Genomic DNA, 21503 nt, shown 5'->3' with positions numbered 1-21503 from the left:
AATCTGGGAGGTTTGATGGTTTTTAATAACTTCCTTCCTGTTAAAATGCATGTAAGATCCATCTTGCCAAGGAACAAGTCTGTAGAGAACAGGAGCTACAGCAAGAAAAGTTTCTTCTCTTGTATATGGTGACCTATGCAGAAAAGAAAGAGTCATTAAAATCTTTATATGTGCTTGGGTGTTTTTTTATTCTTATGTGAAGATGGATTGGCCTTGCAGAAATTAAGAATGCCACCATGAATTCACCTGACAGAATGCCTCACCTATGCTGGCACTGCATTCTCTTGCTTAAAATGCTCTGGCTTTCTATGGTACAAAAGAGCGTGATCAAGAGGAGGAATTATTATGCTTAACTTCAACCTCTTGCACTGGAACCAATTTCAGTTTCCCTAAGTAAAATCAGTGTTACCAAGTCAGATACTCGATAAAGAGCTGCCCTGGATTATCAAGATTTCCTGCAGCAGTGACCACGGGCTTTGTCCTTGCAGTTTCTGTCCTGGGTATAGAAGCTAAACAGTTTATAGAAGTGAATACTGAATTGCATCTAACTCTGTGTTACTTGGTAAGAGGGTAAAAGGCTGACTGAACTTGCTAGGATTTTCAGTGCCATTCCGCTCTTTCTGATAAAATACAAAAGAAACTTCCACCCCTTAATTTTCAAGTTCTGGAGCTTGACTATTTCAGTAGTTGTTTCCGAGATTGTGCTGAAGTTTTCATTGGCATCAGCCAGACATTAACACTGCTTGCTGAAGCAAACATGTTCTGCCTGACTAGGTAGCCTAGCAAATTCTAGGAATCCATGACAAAGGGCTGGAAAAATCGCTGGAGGAGGAGCACGAGACCTGCCTCTGTCTCTAGCTGTTAGCAGTTAGTCTGTGGCAGTGCAATTTATTTCCACATCAGATGTTGCAAAACGGATCACTAAATGCAGACTGAATTAGTAGAGAAGGAGAACAATTTTTTGAAGCATTTTATTATCATAAAATTTGGTTCTCTTGAATGGTAGTCTGACTGTTGCCCATCACTGTTAACTAGTCAGTTCATACTTTCAGTGAAGTAATAGTGAATTGAATTTTGTTTTAACCTTAGAATTCTCCTATCTTTTGCAAAAGATATTATTTCCTGAAAGAAGTTAAGTGCTAAATATTGCCCTCCTGCAGTAAAAGCACGCTGAAGTGGGTCATGGCTTGCTGGAAATTACAACAATTAAGGTAGCCTGCTACAAATAATTGTGGGGCTGGACATGGAAAAATGCTGTCACTAGATGGAGCCTGTGGGCTTGTTATGTAAGAAACACAGGAGACCAGCTGCTGTGTGTGGACACACAAATACACAATTTGAACTGCTTTCAAAACTGCTGATAAACTTGTTCATTAGTCCATAACCATTAAAGACAAGTGCTTACGTTGTTGAGACAGAGCCAGTCATTTCAGCCAAGATCAGTAGGTGATCTTGGGTATTATGGGCAGTGCACAGATTTGTTGATTTTGTTGAGCCGAAGTGAGAAGTTACAAGTTTGTGTATCTGGCTCATTCAAAACTGCAGAGATCAGAATTCTTGCAGCATGATTCTTAGTGCAGGCTGTATATCTAGGGAAGCAGCAGTTTGCCCATTTAAGTGTGCTGTGACTTTTAGCTATTAAAGCATGACTTTAAATCATTTTTTTTTTTTCCATCAGGCTCACTTTTTTTGCAAAATTTACGTATTTTTTAAAAATAATAGAATAGTAATATTGAAGAATGCTATTATGGAAAAGTTATTCTTTTCTTAATCTTTTTGCAGACCTTAAGCGATGTTAGAAATTTGAAATTTCCACCATTGTTCACTCAGAAATATGCACAAGAGGTAAGTGTATCTGATGCTATTATTTGTAGCTTTCTCTTTAATAATTGTAGCTATTTTCTTTGCTTTCCAATTCCTTTGCAAGTAAAAATGAAAATAAAAAACAACTCTGTCTTGTGTTAAGACACATATCTCTACCCATGTACTTTTTACTACATTTCAAAGCTATAACATTACAGTAATATGGATGGTGATGTTTTTGCCACACAGTTTCTATCCAGGAACTATACAATATTACCTGCTTTCCCTTTGTCACTTTATCATTCATTTCACATGCATTTTGACTTGGTTTCTTGCAACAAATCCATATTCACAAAGACAGGGTGCAGAGTGCTAGACAGGCAAAGGGGAAACAGAAGGGAGCACCATGGCTGTGTGGGATCTCGCTCCAGAAACTGAATCTCTCTGTTGCAAAGCCATATGAGCAACCTGCGCTGTGTTCTTATTAGTCAGACCTTTAAAGTGATATGGTTGCAGGTAAGAGGAAGTGATGTACAAAACCTCTCCAATAAAAAGCTGAGATGGTTGCTTCAGAGCAGCAGCTAAGTGAGATGAAGCTTTCTCTTTAAAGCTGCAGGCTGGTGAAGGTGGGGGAAATGTGATGTGCTGTGTTCAGCTGGAGCAAGGCACTAATTCTGATTAAATTTAAGAGGAATATTCACACTACTTGTGTATTTAAAGGCAAAGCTCTAATTCACAGTGAAAAATTAATGCGTGGCTTAAAACATGGTAGCTTAAACACAAAGCTAAGAATTACTAAAAATATATTTCTTATGTTTTTAAATTCTTTTGATTGCAAATTAATATAAAGGGTTTGTAACTCCATTGATTCTCAGGTCAGATTTGATTTGCCGGATCAATTGTAGTCCTGAACAGTGAAAACAGTTTAAGAGGGATACATTTTCCAATGTTTAATGCATTTCTAAGTCCTGTGCCAAACCACTAATACCCAAATGACTCAGAAAGCAACTGGGGACGTTTTCCACTTGTTCATACAGCCGCAATTGAAGTTAGAACATTAAATAATAAAGAATTTATGAATTGGTTCATATAGCATGTGTCATGTTTTCTTTCAGTACACCATGGTGAAGGAAATGCTCTCTCCAAGTCCCACTGAAAGACCAGAGGCTGCAGCAATCATAGAAAATCCTGTATTTGAAGACTTGGAAATCCCACCAAAACCAGTGCTTAGGCAGAGGTCACGGACAATGAGTTTATCAGGAAATAAGCATTCGAGACAACCAAGCAAATAATTATCCTCAGGATCACTTCTTCCACTCGGCAGGTTTTTACAGGGATTGTTCAGCAGAAGGGTCCTATGATGCAGAATGTCTGTCTTGGAAAGGTTTACTTAAACTTTTTTTGCCATGTTTAATGTACAAGACGTCTTGGACAGATTTTTGTTTACTTTGACAGCCAACGAAAGCCAGTAACCACTTTCAAATTCCATTTTTCTTACCTTAATTCTCCTAGGCGGATGAGTCCAGCTACTGTGCTTACCAATGTTGTGCTCCATTATCAGTTTTTTTGGGTTGTTTGGGGTTTTTTGAAGCTTGTAAATGTCAGCTTGCTGGGTAAGTGAGAGATCTGTAACATGTAAATAGAATTAAAGTACTGTATTTTTATAGAGCAAATTACAGTCTCTAAGCCTAGTGAGTATCTAGCTGGATCACTTGCTCTTTGGTGAAATGAAGATGATTTTGAAATGAACTATGACTCCATTTTTGTCCCTGGTGGGTAAACTGGGAATCTGCACTATTTTTAAAGCAAAAAATTACCACAGTTGTATATACTGTCACTCTCCATAATCAGTCATTAGATGAAATCATTTCATACTTCTGCACTATAGTAGATCTTAGGGAATGCATTTTATACAGATAAACCTGTAGAGAAGGAAAAAGAGCTTTTTGCCATTAAAAAAAAGGGCGTTTTATGAGCAGTGATTGGAAGAGCCATAGTAAAAATTATGTATGAAAATGTTGTGATTCTGAAAATTTAAGCCTAATGAAGTCATACGTGTCGTATGTAATCCTGTAGATTTGTACTTTTTAAAAGATCGACTGGTAGGCATTTGTGTAATCTGCTAATTTAACTGCCTAATGCCATGCTTTTATTTCTCATTGTAAATATGTTAATTTTTATTTATAAAATACAGAATCAATCCATTTGGGTTGGTGGTGTACAGAATGCACTTGCTGTTAATTGCTGAGTGCGTTAATTATTGTGACTTCTTTCAAGTCTAAATGATTTAATAAACATTTTTATTTATAAAAAACCAATGTCAGTTGCTTCTGTTCAAAGTCTGCCTCAGTGGATGCTGATGGGAGCCTTATGCAGGCGGAACAGGAGGATAGATTCTATGTTTTGCCTTGCTTTCCTGCCTCATACTTGTCACCATATATGTCATGATGTAAGGCTGCATATGCTGCTTGGAAGTGAGAGAATGTCTGAAGGAAGAAGGGAACTGAGCTCCTAAACTGAGTGGAGGCAATCTCTGAACTGTTAACAGAGAGGGAAGCTTTGAAGGGATATCTCCGACACTGATTTCTTAAACTCATTTTGCATAAATGCATTTTCCTGTTCTACAGGCTTAAATTTTTGAAGTTGAAGGCTCTGAAAGCAGTTTCTTAAGATGTTTGATTCAAATCCTTCTGGGTATTGCTGTACTGAGTTGGGACACTACGACTGGTAATTGAACCAGCTGACACTCTACAGCCTCATGATAAAGCCAGAATGGGTTACAAAGATTGTTTCTTGTGTCCTTGGATAACTCTGCTTGTCCAATTGAAGCCAGAATGCGGCAGTTGGTCGGAAACAGAACTTTATTGCGTTAAGCTGGGTTGAAACAGAAGATAGTTAAGTGTGTCTTCTTCCCTTGGATTTCCCTATTCGTGTCTGCCATAAATGCACAGTTCAGCGATCATGTTTGAAGCTTCTCTGGCTTCCCTGCCAGTTGGTGATTACAGCTGGAGCACAGGAGACGCAGGATAAAGAATTTTTAACGTGCGTTCTGTCTGTGCTGGATGTAAGTAGCTGCCTGGTCCAAGGGCCCTGCAGCATTTCAGTACCAAAAATGGTGTACGTGTTCACACTAGGTGTGTCTATGTATTCTGGGATGTTGCACTTCTCCTTAAAGGCATGTGCAAATCCTACCCTGTGTGGTGCATGCCCAGCCACAAAAGCATCTGGCCCCACTTAGCCATGAACTACCTGTGCTAGTGCATCTTTTCTTCACTTGCCGATGGATGCTAGTGTGTTTTGCTTCAGGCTTTGACTAAGAAAATCTTTTCCCTAATGAGTTCTACTGCGCTTCCCTGTTATGCCCCTGTCCCTCTCCTGGATGATGTACAACCGAATGGTCAACCGTGACTAAAAGTCTGAAGGTCCTTGGTCTAATGTGCCTTTGCTCTGTGCTCGCATCTTGGAAGAGACAGCAACAAAGGCTTTTCTTGGGTCTGTACAGACAACAGCTGGAGCTTTCCACTTGCTCTGTGAGATCTCAGTCTTTACGCAACAGCTCTGGTGGCAAAACCAGCTGGTGGCTCACAGACAATTTTATCTGACTTCTTTCAGTTATACAGAAACCAACTTTCAGACTGTCTTGGATCTTCCAGTGGCCAAGGAAATTGGTTTGTACCTTCCTGCCAGCTGTTTTTGCAGAGGGAGACGTGAACGTAGAGGCTAGAACAGCTGCCAGCTTACAGCCGGGCAAAAGGGAGCTCTGGTCTCTGGCTTTGTGGTCCTAGCCTGCAGAGGATGTTGCCTATCCCTCAGCTTCATTCCCCTCATGGTTCTTGGGGCTGAAACACAGTTCTGTGTTCTATTTTATCAACACAAACTGGGTGGCAGAAGCAAGAATCTTGCCCCCATCTCCCCTTGTGCCCACTGGACCTAGGTGCTTCCTCCCAGAACAAGGGCAGGATTGTGTAGTTATTCTCCTTACCGCTTCCATGTTGTTACTGGAGTCGAGCAGCTGGGAGGCCTTATCTACTCCCTGAAGGGTCATTTGATAGGAGTATCAGTGTTGTAACACCAGGTCAGGGCTGTTTCTTCTACCAGGCTCATAAGAGAGAACTTCTGACCTCTGTACCAGCATCCTCAGTAGCCGAGCTGCTCCAGGCAGTAGCCACTTGCTTTTTGCTACATCTCTGAAGAGAGCCCTCTGCTGCCTTTGAGCTGGAAGAGCTAAGGGACTTGAGACTTTTAGTAACTCCTTCTTTTTTTTTTATTTACTAACAAAGAGACATTCTTCACCCATTTGAGTGCCTCGATCCAGCAGTTTTAGCATTGAATTAGCGTGGTTATCTTTCTTCTGTGGTTGCTTTCCTTCTGAGGCTGCAGAAGCCTTGCCTACCCCAAGTAGGTGATTGAGCACTCAGAAAAAGCTCTTTTAGAAACCACCTTCAAAGTGTTTCATGTCCACAGTATATCAGTCTAAGAGCAGGCTCCCAGTGTGGTGACTCTCCCCTGTAAACCAGCATGAGGCCCCACCAGAACCATGCTGGGGGAAGCGATGGCTGTTGTCTGAGCAGGCACTAATCCTCTTGTGACCTTGCTACAGAAAAACTGTGGTTCAGCTCCTGCTTTTACTCTCTGTTAGGATGCTACAGAGATGTTCAGGAATGGTCCTGCCTTTTCACGGTAATCCCTTGGTGAGGTATTCCATGGCCTTCCTGTGGCAAGCCGGTGCTTTTTGATGCTGTTTGAAGTCCAGACAAGCACTTGGGAGTGATAAAAATGATCATTCTTCTTTAGCATCATATTTTTATGGCTGCATGGCCCAGCTAGCAACATTCCCAGCATCAAGGTATAGACATCACAGTGCAAAACACACCAATAAGTAATAATTCCTGTTCATATTTCCTCTTTGGCTGGTCTTGATCACCCTTGGACCCTGTGGGCACTTGGTGCTCTTGGTGTTAGAGCATGTCTTGCTCATCTCCTGGGATCAGCAACGTAGGATATTCGCTTCCAGAATCAATAAGAAAACTCTCTGATAATTCACAGAAAGCCAATGAAAGCTCTAAACCTCTCAATATTTTAGAAGCAAGTGAGCTGGACTCTGAGCAACAGCCCAGACTGCAGAGTGGTGCCTTAGTAAAGAACTGACTTCTGCTCTTTGACCACTTCCCTCCTAACTCCCAGACACAGACTCGACACACGTGGAGTTATTAAAACTGGTAAAATTTGTAATGTAAGCTGCAAGATGAGAGCTACAGTGGGTTGATAGGAAAGAAATACTCTCCCACTTCACATTGTAGACCACCAGGATGTACACAAAGAGACGTTCACATTCTTACACTGACTTTTTTTTCCACACCATGAAGACTGAATTTGTCTTAGGAAATGCTCATTAAAAAATAATTACCCAGGAAGGAATTAGCTCCATTAGTTATACAAAATTGCCCCTAAAATATCAAAGTTCCTTGTTCATAAAACTGTAGAAGATGAAAAAATGCATCTTTGTTGTATACCCCCAGCTGTAATATTCCAGTCCCTCCTTCCCTTGTTATTTTTCCATTAGAATGTGCTCTGGCACTTTCTGTACCACCACCTCCAGCAGCCGATTCTGAATTGCTGTTACTTGGGTTTGCCCTTCAGAGCACCGTTGGGCACCGGCACTGCAATGCTGTATTCTAGGTCTGGCGCGGTCTTGGAAAACGTGGCTATGGAGACCATGTCCTCTCCAATGTCCACCTGAGATCTGTGCCTACAAATGAGCAGCTTCTTCAGGGCTCGTTGGAAGTCCCGGTTCAGGAAAGCGTAGAGCATCGGGTTGATGGTGGAGTTGCAGTACCCTAACCAAGTGATGATCTTGAAGGTGTCCACCAAGGCGGCGCTGGTGGAGTCCATGCCTCTGGCAGCAAGCCAGACGTTCAGGACAAAGTACGGCAGCCAGCACAGCACGAAGACTGAAATGATAATGCTGATGGTCCGCGTGGCCTTGTTCTCCAGCTGCAGGTGGTTCTGCCGCTTGCTGTTGGGGTGGTAGTGAATCTCCAGGGTCTGAGACATGATACGAGTGGCCTTGAGCCGTGAAGCTCGGTAGATGAAGAAATACATGCTGCACATGACCATGAAGGGAACGAAAAACGCCAGCGCAGAAGCCACAATGGCAAAAATCCAGTTGGTGACAAAGACGCATTCTCTGCCTGCATCAAAGTCCACCCCAGGGATCTCGTTCCAGCCTTGCATGACAGGAAGGAAGGAAATGAGGGAGGAGTATACCCAGACCATGCAGGTCATCGCGATGCATCTGTGGAAAGAAAGAGATGGGGAGGGGAGAGAGGGTCTGAGTTATTTTGAGTTGAGAACATCCAGTACGATTCAATCCCCATGGTAACCCGTGTGGGATATCACTGCTCAGCAGTCCCACAGGGCTTGGAGAAGAGAAACACCTGGGGTACAAGTCTATACATGAATATCTCCAACGACTGGGGAGTTGTGTCGGTGGTTTACAGAACTGGAGTCACTGTAAGGCATGCTGAGAGGTGGCTGAAAAAAAGAGGAGGGAAATTTTTACAGAGGATTTTAGTTAATATGTAAAACAACAGCTTGTAGATTTTTCTGTTTGGTTTCAGCTTTAATACCTGGCATTATTTTATCCTCTGAGAGCAACAAAAGTGGAGCTGATGGCTACTAGATCCTCAATACCCCCCCAGCACTTGCTCTGACACAGTATGCGGTGCAGCGCCCGCCTTGTTTTCACAATCGACTACACTCCACAAATCCAAACATAACCCACAGAGCCCAAACTTACCTTGTAAAGCACCCTGCAAACACAGCATCTTCTCTGCCCACCCTCAGACCAGTTTTCCCACCCTGCAGTCCTCAGTTCAACATTTCTCATAAAACCTTGAAAAGAGCTTAGAAACTCATCCTCTTTTCTATGCCTTTTCCCCATGAATATAACCTCAGAAAATATTGTAAGTTTAAGAGAGGGGAGGCCACTACTACCACATGAATTCTGCTGGGTGTTGTTTTCCTCAGTCCTTGCGGAAATTCCTATGAAATGCCTCCAAAGGGCAGAGGTTGTAGATACAAGTCAGACTACACCACTGGTTTCTACTCCATTTTGCAACCCATCCTTAACTCCAGGCAGGCTGGGAGAGTTGGAGTTGTTCAGCCTAGAACCGAGAAGGCTCTGGGGAGAGCTTCTAGCAGCCTTTCAGTACCCAAAAGGAGCCTACAGGAAAGCAGGGGGAGGCTTTTTATCAGGGATTGCAGGGGTAGGATGTGGGGTAATGCTTTTGAGCTGAAAGAGGGGAGATTTAGATTAGAGATTGGGAAGAAGTGTTTTCCTGTGAGGGTGGTGAGGTCCTAGCACAGGCTGCCCAGAGAAATCACAGATGCTCCATCCCTGGAGGTGTTCAAGGCCAGGTGGGATGGGGCTCTGAGCAACCTGTTCCAGTGGGAGGAGTCTCTGCCCATGGCAGTGGGGGTAGAACTGGATGATCTTTAAGGTCCCTTCCAACCCAAACCATTCTGGGATTATATGAACTCAAAACGTGCTTTCCCAGGGGCACCATCAAACCAGCTCAGCTGCATTCTCCTTTTCTCCTGCACCACATTAATAGTTTTCCACAAAGTTTTAAATGGTGTAAAGATCCTTTTAGCCCATCACGCTTCTTTTGGGCAGCAGCTGTCACTAGCTTATTCTGTCCCTAGTCAATACAGGCCATGGCCAAGTCACAGTTTGGAAGGACCCAAAATGAGGAGCAACTCCACTCACCTGCCACGGGACATCCTCCTGGAATAGTGATATGGGGTCACCACGGAACAATATCTGTCCAGGCTAATAAAGCACAATGTGACAATGGATGCAGTGCAGAACATGACATCAAAGGAGATCCAGACTTTGCAGAACAGCTTCCCAAACAACCACATCCCTGTCACCTCGTAAATGATACTGCAAGAGAAAATTGGCAAAAAACAAAGCAAGAAGGACTGATTTCATTCATTTCTTCAAGCCTCAACTGAGTTAACATCATATTGTAATGTGGAGGTACTAAAGAAAGGTGTGCAGTGTAGGGAGACTCATTTACACAGCAGGGATTTGTTCTCAGGGTACAACTCAAAGCAATAAACCACAGGTGGGGTATGGCTGAAGAAGACTAGTCCTGTGCTCCTTGCCTGCCCTCTGTTGTAAGAACCTGTTGAGAGAAGTGCCTTGACCCCCTAAGCTCCCCAAATTTACACCTGCACAGCTTTGTTTATCACAGCTTTTTCCAGCACCCTATTCAACATAGACTTTTATAGGAAGGGTTGGACTCGATGATCCGGTGGGTCTCTTCCAACCTGGTTATTCTATGATTCTATGAATTCCTGGGTTACGGAAGATGCTTCCTCCTCCAGGAAGGAACATATAGCAGCCATGGGAAGGCTGATGCATATTTCTATACTGCTCAATTAGATGCCATTCACTTCCCTTTCCTTTCACCAGCTTTCTGCAGCTCCTGGGGGGCTGCTGAAACAACCATTGTGTGTGCACTTGATGCGAAAGGCTGAGTTACTACCCAGTCCTGCAAAGCTTTAATTATCCTGTAACTTCACAGCTTGCTGGTCAAATCCAGTGGCAGCAGGGCTGCTGTGCTGCAGTGCACTCAGGGGGGCTCTGCCATCCAGCAAGGGCAGCGAGAGTCAACTCAGTGTCGGAGGAGTTAGAAACCAACCCCTGCTCTGTGTCTAACAAGCAAAAACTCATTAAAATGACTTTATGAAGGTTCTTTTAAAAAACAACTAATGTAAGTAGTTACAGTGCTGGCTGAAGGGCCCCAGCCTTCGCAGCTGGTTATGCAGGATGCTACGTGAAAATTCAAGCAAATGTTAATCTACAGCAGAACCTGTCTCTACACCATTTCTATGTGTGGCATGGAGAGTCCCACTGCACACACAAGCTTCATGGCTCTTCTCTAGATGGGGAAACGAGACAGCTGGATGAACATGAGCCAGCAGTGGCCCAGGTGGCCAAGAAGGCCAATGGCATCTTGGCTTGTATCAGAAACGGTGTGACCAGCAGGTCCAGGGAGGTTATTCTCCCTCTGTACTCGGCACTGCTGAGACCGCACCTGGAATCCTGTGTTCAGTTCTGGGCCCCTCACCACAAGAAGGATGTTGAGGCTCTGGAGCGAGTCCAGAGAAGAGCAACGAAGCTGGTGAGGGGGCTGGAGAACAGGCCTTATGAGGAGCGGCGGAGAGAGCTGGGGGTGTTTAGCCTGGAGAAGAGGAGGCTGAGGGGAGACCTCATTGCTCTCTACAACTACCTGAAAGGAGGTTGTAGAGAGGAGGGTGCTGGCCTCTTCTCCCAAGTGACAGGGGACAGGCCAAGAGGGAATGGCCTCAAGCTCCACCGGGGAGGTTCAGGCTTGACATAAGGAAAAAATATTGCATGGAAAGGTTCATTGGGCACTGGCAGAGGCTGCCCAGGGAGGTGGTTGGGTCACCTTCCCTGCAGGTGTTTAAGGCATGGGTGGACAAGGTGCTGAGGGACATGGTTTAGTGACTGATGGGAATGGCTGGACTCAACGATCCAGTGGGTCCTTTCCAACCTAGTGATTCTATGATTCTTTGATTCTATATAGAAGTTGAAGCATGAGTTCGGTACTGGACGTAGGCGTCTTGGTGTCACTCCTGAGAAGCCCTCTTTATCTCCAGAGATGCTGCAAAGCTTGCAGTGTGAGCACCATGGCTTTCCAGAAGTAGACCCTGCTGCTGTCATGAACATCCCTGCACACAGATCCCTCCGGAGCAGGTCCCTGGTTCTCATCAGCACACATCCAGCAGGATGAGCCTGACCCAGCAGATGTTCTCACAGCACAGGGTAGTGGATACCTGTTCCCTCTTCTCTGATGTTAAAAGTCTTTAAATGTGATTCTGTGATTCTTTGCAGCCTGGAAATTAAGCTGGTTTTAAAAAAGAAATAATAAAAGCCCAAAGAAATGCACGGTATGAGCAGGCACACTCACACTTGCAAAGGAAAAAGGAGAGAATAGCTGGAAATATTCCACCTGGAAATGGCTGGGCTGGCTGGAGGACCCAGATGACAAGCTAAGCAGAGCTGAACCTCTTCTGCAAACAAGCCAAACCAGGAACAAAACAGAAGTGGTACTCTTACAAAATTAAGGCACCAGGAGACAACCTTGTTTTTCCTTTCTATTACAAAACCTCTTTTTCCTGAACCTAACTGCCTCCTAAGGTACTTTCTTTTCCTTCTCTTAGGCATGTGCTAACACGCCCACCGAGGAGCAAACTGCAATTTGAAAGAGCAATATGGACATGAAACTGAGACAGCAGGGAAGATGTGGACCAACAGCCACCCCATCAGCAGGACTGAATAACACCAGTGAAGCTGGCAGGGTCTGTTCCTCACCATGTGGCACAAAGGGAGCCAACAAGACTTCACACCAGATGACACCAGGTCATTCAGAAGGGGCAAAAAGCATCAATCGTGCTCTACTCTTTGCTCCCCTTTGTAACTTTTTTTTTTTCTTAAATAAGACATACCTCTCCTACATAGGCTGTTTTCTCTCTGGCTGCATAGAGAAGCTATTGGTTTTCATGGAAAAACCTTCCCACTTTGTAATGCCTGCTACCATTCTTTGATAAGATAATGGGTAGTGTTAAAAGAGGGTAAATCCAGGCTAGATATAAGGAAGAAATGATTTACAATGAGGGTGGTGAAACCCTGAAACATGTTGCCCAGAGGGGTGGTAGGTACCCATCCATGGAAACATTCAAGATCAGGTTGGTCTCTGAGTGACCAGACGCAGTTGAAGATGTTCCTGTTCATTGCAGGAGGGGGTGGATTAGATGGATTTTCCCTTCCAACCCTAACTGTTCTATGATTCTATGATCTTTTCCCTTCCCTCATATTCCTCACAGCTGTGGTCTCCTACTCATTTCTTCTCCTTTCTTGTTGGGCATGAGAGGCCACAGACAGATTTCCAAATGAAACACATTTTCAGCTGGTTCTTCTCATTCCTTCCACGCTTTCCTGGGAGCCTAGAATTAGGAATTGTCCAGTTTCCTTCTCCTTTGCGTTCCTAACTGAGTAAAAGCTAGTGCCAAATTTCCTTTTTGTCAAGGAAGAGGTCTTACTCCAGTTATGGGAGATGCTATCAGTCTATAAGGGGGAAATTACAACTGCCGAGACACCTAACTGTCTCCCTCTTTGCTACTGCTCCTTCCCTTCACCCAAATTGCAACTATCATGTCAGTAGGTGCAAGGTAGAAGTGACGAGGATGCTGGGTAACTGGAAATGCCCAAACTCCATTTATAAGAAAGAGAAAGAAGAGAAGAGCCTAGAGAGGAGCCCTTGAGACACCTGGGATGGACTAGGATGAAACCCTGGAGCCCTTGAGACACCTGGGATGGACTAGGATGAAACCCCGGAGCCCTTGAGACACCTGGGATGGACTAGGATGAAACCCCTCATTTCTGGGCTTAACAAGAACATGGAAAGAAGAAAAATAGCCCAGAGAAATGCCAGGTAGCAGAATATTTTTGCTTTAGTTAACCTTTGGTGGCTGACACAGTGTGTTTCTCTTTCTAGGGGGCTGAAATGGTCTGCCACATTTTATTGTGGTGACCTTCTCCATGCAGTGGGAAACATCAGAGCTTCTGTTGGGAAAATAATAGCTTGTGCTAGTGTTGACAGAAGCACATGGATAGATTCTGCATTCTCATCCAGGCAGGGCAGGGAGAACCATGCTGTTCTGCACGCAAGTCCAGCTCAGGCCCTGTAGACTCGATCAATCAGAGTTGCAGCTGAACTCCAGCCCAATTTAGCCTGGTAGCTGGAAATGGGGAAGGTGGTGGATTGACAGACTGGAGATCCTCAGGAAACAAGATCAGCAACCCTGGAGAACCTTCCCACCCTCATCTGGCAAAGAGCCTCTTCCACAATCCCATCTTTCCCCAACATGGAGCAAAATCCTCCATATAAGTTATAGTTAAGTTATCTGGTTAACTACCACTCTGATTCCCACTTACTTTAATAGGGTAGGAGAGGTCAGATCATCTAAGCTGCAATCCAGCCCCCTTGGGCAGATATTTGTAACATCAGGTGGAGGGGAGAGACAGGCGAATGCAGATGGATGATTTCAGATCCTAAACTTAAAAATTTGCCAAGCTTAGAATTGAAATTGGCAGAAATACTCTTTAAAAAGAATCATTAACTGCTTTTTTTTTTCTTTTTCATCTGACACAATAAACTTATAACTCAGCGTGTAATTGCTTATTGGAAAAATATCTCTCAGTGCCAAATTCAGAAGTGTGGGCAGCCCTGTGAGAACTAAAGCACAGAAGGTGAAAAGAGTTCAGCTTGTTCCTATCGCTCCAAGAACACTAAAGAGGGTGCAGCCCCTTGCTTTACACAATCCTATGGCCATTTTTCATCACGAGACAGCCAGAACCTACAAGTAAATTGGTTTCTAGATTTATTTTACTATGCTTTAGCCAGTGAAGTACTAAAGCTCTGGTAAATATAAACCTCAAGCAGGGAGAACTGCCCTCTAAAGTGCCTCTTCTTCCTTTAAATATAGAAGGAGCCTAATTTACCCTATTTACACTCAAATAAAATCCTTACATTTACATAGAGAGAGGGAAGAGCACCTCTTTTCCCATGTCAACACTGCCAGCTATTGATGTGCAATGCAGTCAGGCAACAGGGGCAAAAGAATTCTACCCAGTGCAGCGAATCCCTTTTGTTATCCTCCTGCAGACTGCAATTCTTCTAGTCTGTTTATGCACACAAGAGATTTATTTTGCAAATTCACCAGCTTTCCCTGTGAACTCCACTGGTACATTGTCTGCACCAGAAAGAACAATCAAATTTCTGTGTTTCACCAAGAATATGAAGAATAACATCTCTGCAATAACCTTTCGAGTTCGGTAATATGGAATCACTAATTTTCTTACATTAGTAAGGACCTTTTTTAGTTCTCCCTCCCACTACCAGCAAACAAAAGATAAGGTTTAAGAAGTGTAAAATCAAACCCACAGAATTTAACTCCACTGATCTCAATAGTCATTCCTGACTGAGAAAAAATGGGGGCAAAAATACACTCTGTGATTTCTTTGCCTTTGAAAAGTTAGCAGCATCAACAGAGTCATTACGCTTCATGCTGACACACTGGTGCCAGCCCTCATCTCACAAAACTCCCAAACACTCAGAGCAGGCAAAATCATCTAACAAGCATGTTGGCCTCACGTGCAACGCAGAGCTGGTCTTGGCAGAAGTGATTCATTGCACTGGAGCCACCTGGAAAGCTGGATATCGAGTCCAGATCAACAGCCAAGGTCCCTTTATAGCCCACAAGAAAAATACCCTTGGGAAAGTCTCCTCCGGTCATTGTAAGGCAACTTGTTATGAAGGATAGGGAAACTGAGGCACAGAAGCACATAGAATTACCAACCTACAGTCAAGTGGACGAGGTGCTGAGGGGCATGGTTTGGTATTTGATAGGAATGGTTGGACTTGATGATCCAGTGGGTCTTTTCCAACCTGGTGATTCTATGATTCTATGATTCTAAGTTCTTTAGCGCATCCAGCCCAAAGCACGGCATGTGAACTTCTAGACATCCCTGCTCAAACAGGGGAGCTAGGAGAAACCGTGTTGCACATGCACCACCAGCTGATCTTACCTTATAAGCACTTCTTACCTAAAGGGCATGACCAGGCAGGCTACAAGGAAATCTGCCGTGGCTAAGGACATGATAAACATATAGGTGACAGTGCGCAACCTCTTTTCCACCACCGGGCAGATGAAGACGACTGTGTTTCCCAGGAGAGTGATCAAGTCAATGAGGGATAGTATCAGCCCAACAACCACCTCCTGGAGGCCAATCCCTACCCAGCTGCCACCTTCCTTCACAAAGGAGGAGGCAGCAGAAGAGAAATTAGAGAACCAAGACTCGTTTCTGTCCACCAGCATCTTCCCACTGTTAAAATCTGAAAGAGAGGAAAGGGAATAAAAAATAAATAAGGACTTTAATGCACATGACTTGCAAGTCTATGAAAGGAAGTACAGAAATAATGGTTATGCTTCAATTACTTCAAGAAAAATCCACGCACCCTGCTGTGCTTGTGCCATCATTGCGCCATGGTTATCAGAGTGTTAGAAGTGTCTGAAATCCTGAGGGTGAGGATCAATATGCAGCACTGGCTGAAGTCCTTCATGCCAATTAAAAGCCCTCCTGTGAACAAAAATGCATCACCAGGTGAAGCACGATAAGAAAAGAAAAAGACAAGGAAAAGCACTGACAGCAGAGAGAGGACAAGCAAGCATCTGAAATCCAAAATTAAAGCAGCTCTGCTAAATCTCACTGAACAGCATGCCATGTCCACAAAATATGGAAGTTGGAACTAGATGTTTTTAAAGGTCCCTTCCAACCCAAATATTCCACGATTCTACATTCTCGTGATCGTCTTTGCCACCCACAGGCTGGATGAGACCTGCTTGCCCAGGCTGGCTGTTTTCACAGCCTCACTATTCAGTACATGTTCTGCCCTGGGTTGTCCTGGTGCTTTTTTTAGACTCTGAAGTAAAGAGCTTTTTACTACCATGGTGGGAAGCTCCATCGCACAGGCTGAATGCAGAGTAACCACAGCAGCTTAATGCTGCAAGTAATTGAGGCATTTCAGGTGAAACAGTGACCTCAGAGTCATGTCCCCTTCTATGCTCAGCAGGGAGAGGATGCTCCCAACTCTATAAAGGGGGCTTTTAAGTAGAGGAATTGCACATGCTTGTGTCCATAGGCCACTTCCCAGACTTTGACCGAGCGGTCACAGCTACCTGGGAAGGTGCGAACAATGTGCTGCAAAAATCCCAGCAGTTCAGAATTCACTGGCATGGTTCATGGGAACAAAAAAGCAGAACTCGCAGGAAAAAGAAGATTATACAAGTATTTCCATATTTGTTACATTTGAACACCACTGCTTCTGTGGCTGGGCCCACAGTACCCTCAGGTCAACCCCACATTCCCAGAGCATCACTACTAAGCATGGTGTGATAATGGGTCAGGATGAATTTCCATGTAATCCAAGACGCCTTATCTCACAGTGGCCAAGCTTGGTCTTATGAGGATTATAAGAACAAGGCAGCATGCAGCAAAATTTTCCTAATATCTCTTTTTCCTTCCAGCAGCCTATGGCCCAGAATTACCTCTAAAGATGGTTTCAAGGACTTTGAACTCATGAAGCTGCTCTGCTTCCCTTTTGGCTTATGCAAACTTTTAGCATTCATGACCTCCTATAGCAACAGCTTCCACAGCTCAGCTATGTACCATGCAAAGAAACACCTCTTTTCGTTTGTTTTGAACCCAGCAACAGATAGTTTCACTTGATGCCCTCTGGTTCTTATAGTGGAAGAGACATCACACAGACAATCTCCATCCACTCTGTCAATGACACTTTAATCTCTCTCATATCCCCCAGAGCCCTTGTTATCTCTTGGTAAGGCTGAGGGTCTTCACTAACATGCTTGTTCATTGTACAGAAGCGATTGCATTCTCCTGACCATCCTTTCTGCTCTTCTCAGCCTCTGAGATGGACCAAAAGATAAGGAAAAAATTCTTCAATGAAAGGGTCATTAGGCAATGGAACGGTCTGCCCAGGGAGGTGGTTGACTCGCCTTCCCTGGAAGTGTTTAAAGTGCAGGTGGATGAGGTACAGAGGGGCATGGTTTAGAGACTGGTGGGAATGGTTGGACTCGATGGTGGGTCTCTTCCAACCTGGTGATTCTATGATTCTATGAAAACTGCAAACGATTTCCAAGTGGTAAATGCACTGTGGATTTATATAATGGCATAACAATGTTCTGTTTCATCCTGCTTCCCTTTCATAACAATCCTTAACATGGTTTGCTGCTTTTGATTGGCACTTAGCACCAAACTGACCTTGCCACGGAACTACCTGTCAGCATCCAAAGATCTCATTCCTGAGCAGCAACAGTCATCTCAGAGCCCACTGCTTTAGATAGGACAAAATGAAGTAAACAGGTTCTCTCCATCTTCCCCAAACTCCATCACTTCACAGCTGGGTTTTTTTCCTTCTATTTTAATGCTCACTGAGCCTGATAAAAGCTTTTCTGCAATTCTTTAAGTCAAACCTTATCCTTCATGCCCTGACTCAGTTTTGTCTCATCTGCAAATACCACCACTTCACAATCCACAATTTTTCCACTTAGAGATTTACTGAACTCCACATATGCCAGCCCCTATCCCTATAAAGAGCATTGCTGACCTCTCTTCCACTCACCATGCTCTTTCCCCATGCTTTTCACCTTTTATGTAAGTATTTATTCAGAGGAGGAGCTTCCTTCTTAATTCAGGACTATTAGGTTTCCTTAAAAGCCCCTGCCATGAGGAACAATGTGGAAAATCTTTCAGAAATACAAGCAGACCACACCAACCTGGTGCTTCTCATCCACTTTTCTTCTTCCAGGCACTCCCGTACAATTATGAGGCTGGGCTGCCTTCTGTAAAAAGAATACTGACTTTTTTTCTTGTATGTAATCATGTACTACGTGCACCTACTCATCCTTCAGAAGTCTCAACTCCCACCCCTGATGTCTATTTCCTTGCTAGATTTAGTAGTTTCCTTTCTTTCCAGTTAAAAAAAAATAAATCAAGAAATAAATAAAGCTGTCTAGGAAAAAATAAGAAGGAAAGCTCCTCTGCACCTCCTCACCACTGCTGGGGCTTGTTGACTGAGATTGGAAGCTATCCTTCTCCAGCACTGACAACAAGCAGGTTTGCTGGACATTAAGCTTTGTGTCAGGCCCTTGGGCAGGTGCTGCTACAAGTCTACAGGGTGTCTTAACTACATCAGTCATAATGAAAATGTTCTTTGGACAACATCTCACATCCTCTTGAACACCCCATAAAACTGTAATAAAAATAAACCTCATCTCCAGTTTTCACATCGTTGACAGGAAAGGGGATAATCTACACCATTCTTTCTAACAAGCTCACTGAGGATGTCATCAGACTGGATGAGCTCCTGTGGAACTGTTTGTTTCCAATGGAACCACACTTTCTGGCAAAAAAAAAAGAAAAAATGTTCAGCCCATTCTCCTTCCTACGTGGTCGGCACAGATGGCACAGTGACTGCTGGTTGGCAAAACCAAGTGGTGACGACGCGTGGCTCCGCAGCCAGCCAAGACACAGAACCTGCCACCACAAGGTCCATGTCCATCTTGCAGCTCATCTGGTCACCTGCCGTCTCCCACACCTGCTGGGAGATGCTGGTGTTCTCACATCTCTGGGGCCTCTGCAAAGTCTGGAAACAATCCTCTGATTTCCACTTTAATTTGACCCCTAGTCAGTTTAAGCCCATGAACATCACTCAGCCAGCCTTGTGTTCTCCTAGAAGAACACACAGCATTAAGACAGGGTCCCAAGATGTGAACAGCAAAAATGAGGTTTGCTTAGTGTCACTTTTTTCCTCCTTTTTTCCTTTGGCCTCAAAGATGAGAATGTTGGATTCATTGTCTGGGCTTTTTAGACGTAACACTGAAGCAAGAAGCTTTAAAAGCCACATCTTCCTTCTCTTGCAAAGAATGGCTGTGTTCACACAGTTAAGTATGTATCAGTGTTAGTACAGCTCTAATTAAAGCAGATCATTACTTACAGAACGTTGCTCTAGTATTGAACCATGAACACACACTGCACTCAGACCTTAAGCAGAAGTAGGACACAGCTATTAGCATTCATCTTTGCAAGCTCTCTCTGCAACTCAAGCACCACTTTAGCCACCAGCCTGGGCTAAAGGTCTTTTCAAGTGAAAAACCAACAGCAGGTTGCTTAATGCAAGATACATACAGGAGCATGACATGATGTACAGACAGAAGAAACAAAGGTGTCCACACTCACATGACATTAGAAAAACTCTCTCGGTCAACACAAGGACAGACTGCTGGGCTGGAAGAGAGGTTCTCCTCATTCTACCTCCACAATTTCTCCAACAACAAAAAGAAAGGTTGATGGATGCTTGAAACTTCAGGTTTGGGTTCAGACTACAGACAACATCCTGCTGCTCCAGGCTCCCTTTCAAGGATCCCCAGGCAGAATCCCTGAAAGCTCATCCGCAGCCTGTGTCATTGCCAAGCACCCAAGCTTGATGTCTCTCACTACTTTTGCCTCCAACTAGGCAGCCAGAAACTTGTCCCTTGTTAAGATGTGAACTATCTGGAGAATTATTAATACAGGAAAACAATCTTAATATCTCCCAGCTCCTGGGGTGCAAAACCTGCCATCCCCAGGGTGCAAAACCATAGCCTTGGGGTGCAAAATCCCACCTACTCAGGATCAAAAACCAGTCCCTGGGGATCAAAAACAATCACAAACAATCTTAATATCTCTGTGGAAATCTTTGGGACAAAGCAGCATGTGCCATCATTCCTAGGGATATACTCCCACAACTTAAATATTGGAGCTTTTGAATTCTCCTATGAGCTGCAGCAGCTCCTATTGTTGCTCTGCAGATACAGCACAGGGTCTTTCTCAATACCAATCTTTCAGCCTTTCCTGTAAAGAGCCCTTTTAAGTCAATGGGATAATGCCCAGTTGTACTATGATGTGGGATCATCCAGGTTTTCTGGGGATCTCAGATGCCGTAGGGTTTGCATTGTTTTCATTTGGACACCACAGTTTTGTTTCCCTTCAAAAAAGTTTTCCTTTAACGTACAGAAAGTTTGACCTAATTTATTCAGCAGGCAAATCCCAAGTAACAGGTTAATTTCATCACTAAACAGTATCTTTTGATGACAGGGGAGGGGAAAAAACCCCAAGCTCTGCAATCTCAAGGCTGACTGTGCTTTAAAGTCTTAGAGGAACTGGGAAAACTGGAAATATATTTGCTGACAGACTCTGCTCCTCTGCTAAACCCCTATGAATCTGTGTATGGCAGCGTGCAGCCGTACCTGCCCAGGGACCTCAAAACACATTTCCCCCTCCCCTCTGCAGCAGCTTGGTAATTTTGTCAAGCACTGCATTGCTCGGCAAGGCTGGCATGCAGCGAGAAAGGAGGAGGAACATCCCTAGGGATGCTTCCACCTGTAAAGGATGCACTCAAGGCGGCCATGCAGCAAAAGAGCCTTTGCATTGACTTTCCTTTTCTCTCTCTTCTCCTCTATCCAACTTTCCCCTTTGAAGGGCAGCATTTCTCAGGGCACAATTGGTTTCTTCCCCCGGCTCCTCATACCAGTGCAGAACAACTCCTATAGTCTCTCTGACAGCTAACCAGCCCTAGCTCTGGAAACCCAGCTGAGGCAAACATGAGATCTTTACCTTCAAAACAGACCGTAGAAGGCAGACAGGCAGCTTGAAGCAGCTCAGCAGCACCGCTGGGCAGAGCGTGTTGTGCTTTTCCAGCAGCAGGGTACAAGGGACTCGTGCCAGCTCACTGGGCTCCCGTGGAGCTGCTCCCTCTGACTGTACAGAACTGATGGTTTCTGCCCCTCACGGGATGTTGAACTCACACCTACGAGGCACCACACAGGTTTATCCTTTGAGATCTCCCCGCTAAAGAAGTGCCTGATCTTCTACAGCAAAAGCAAGTTTATTGCAACCACCTCTCTGAAGAGCGAGGAGAGACTGAGGTGCGATCGCAGCAGTAAAACTCAAGGCAAAGCTAAACCCACGCTGCAAACCCAGAGGT

General features: G+C 44.3%; 2 protein-coding genes across 2 annotated transcripts in view; one reads left to right on the top strand and one right to left on the bottom strand.

Annotated features, from left to right (window-relative positions):
- Positions 1–4340, top strand: part of EIF2AK3 (eukaryotic translation initiation factor 2 alpha kinase 3) — a 48879-nt gene extending 44539 nt beyond the window's left edge. Inside the window, exons 16-17 of the mRNA XM_069856548.1 lie at positions 1783–1845; positions 2919–4340. Of these exons, the coding sequence (XP_069712649.1) occupies positions 1783–1845; positions 2919–3095 (240 nt within the window). The 3' untranslated portion in view covers positions 3096–4340. The remainder of the gene's footprint in view (positions 1–1782; positions 1846–2918) is intronic.
- A 1267-nt stretch (positions 4341–5607) lies between these two features.
- LOC138719628 (histamine H2 receptor-like) lies at positions 5608–21213 on the bottom strand. Its single transcript, XM_069854931.1, has 5 exons — positions 21134–21213; positions 15918–16039; positions 15506–15794; positions 9575–9751; positions 5608–8098 (listed from the first exon to the last, which is right to left on the bottom strand). Exons 2-5 carry the CDS (start codon positions 15937–15939, stop codon positions 7423–7425), a joined length of 1164 nt encoding a protein of 387 aa, XP_069711032.1. The 5' UTR covers positions 15940–16039; positions 21134–21213; the 3' UTR covers positions 5608–7422.
- Positions 21214–21503: the final 290 nt, after the last annotated feature.

The sequence above is a fragment of the Phaenicophaeus curvirostris genome, chromosome 4, assembly GCF_032191515.1.
Source record: "Phaenicophaeus curvirostris isolate KB17595 chromosome 4, BPBGC_Pcur_1.0, whole genome shotgun sequence".
In the NCBI taxonomy this organism is placed as follows: domain Eukaryota; kingdom Metazoa; phylum Chordata; class Aves; order Cuculiformes; family Cuculidae; genus Phaenicophaeus; species Phaenicophaeus curvirostris.
Note: the sequence above shows the minus strand (reverse complement) of the source record. Positions and strands in the feature narration are given on the sequence as shown.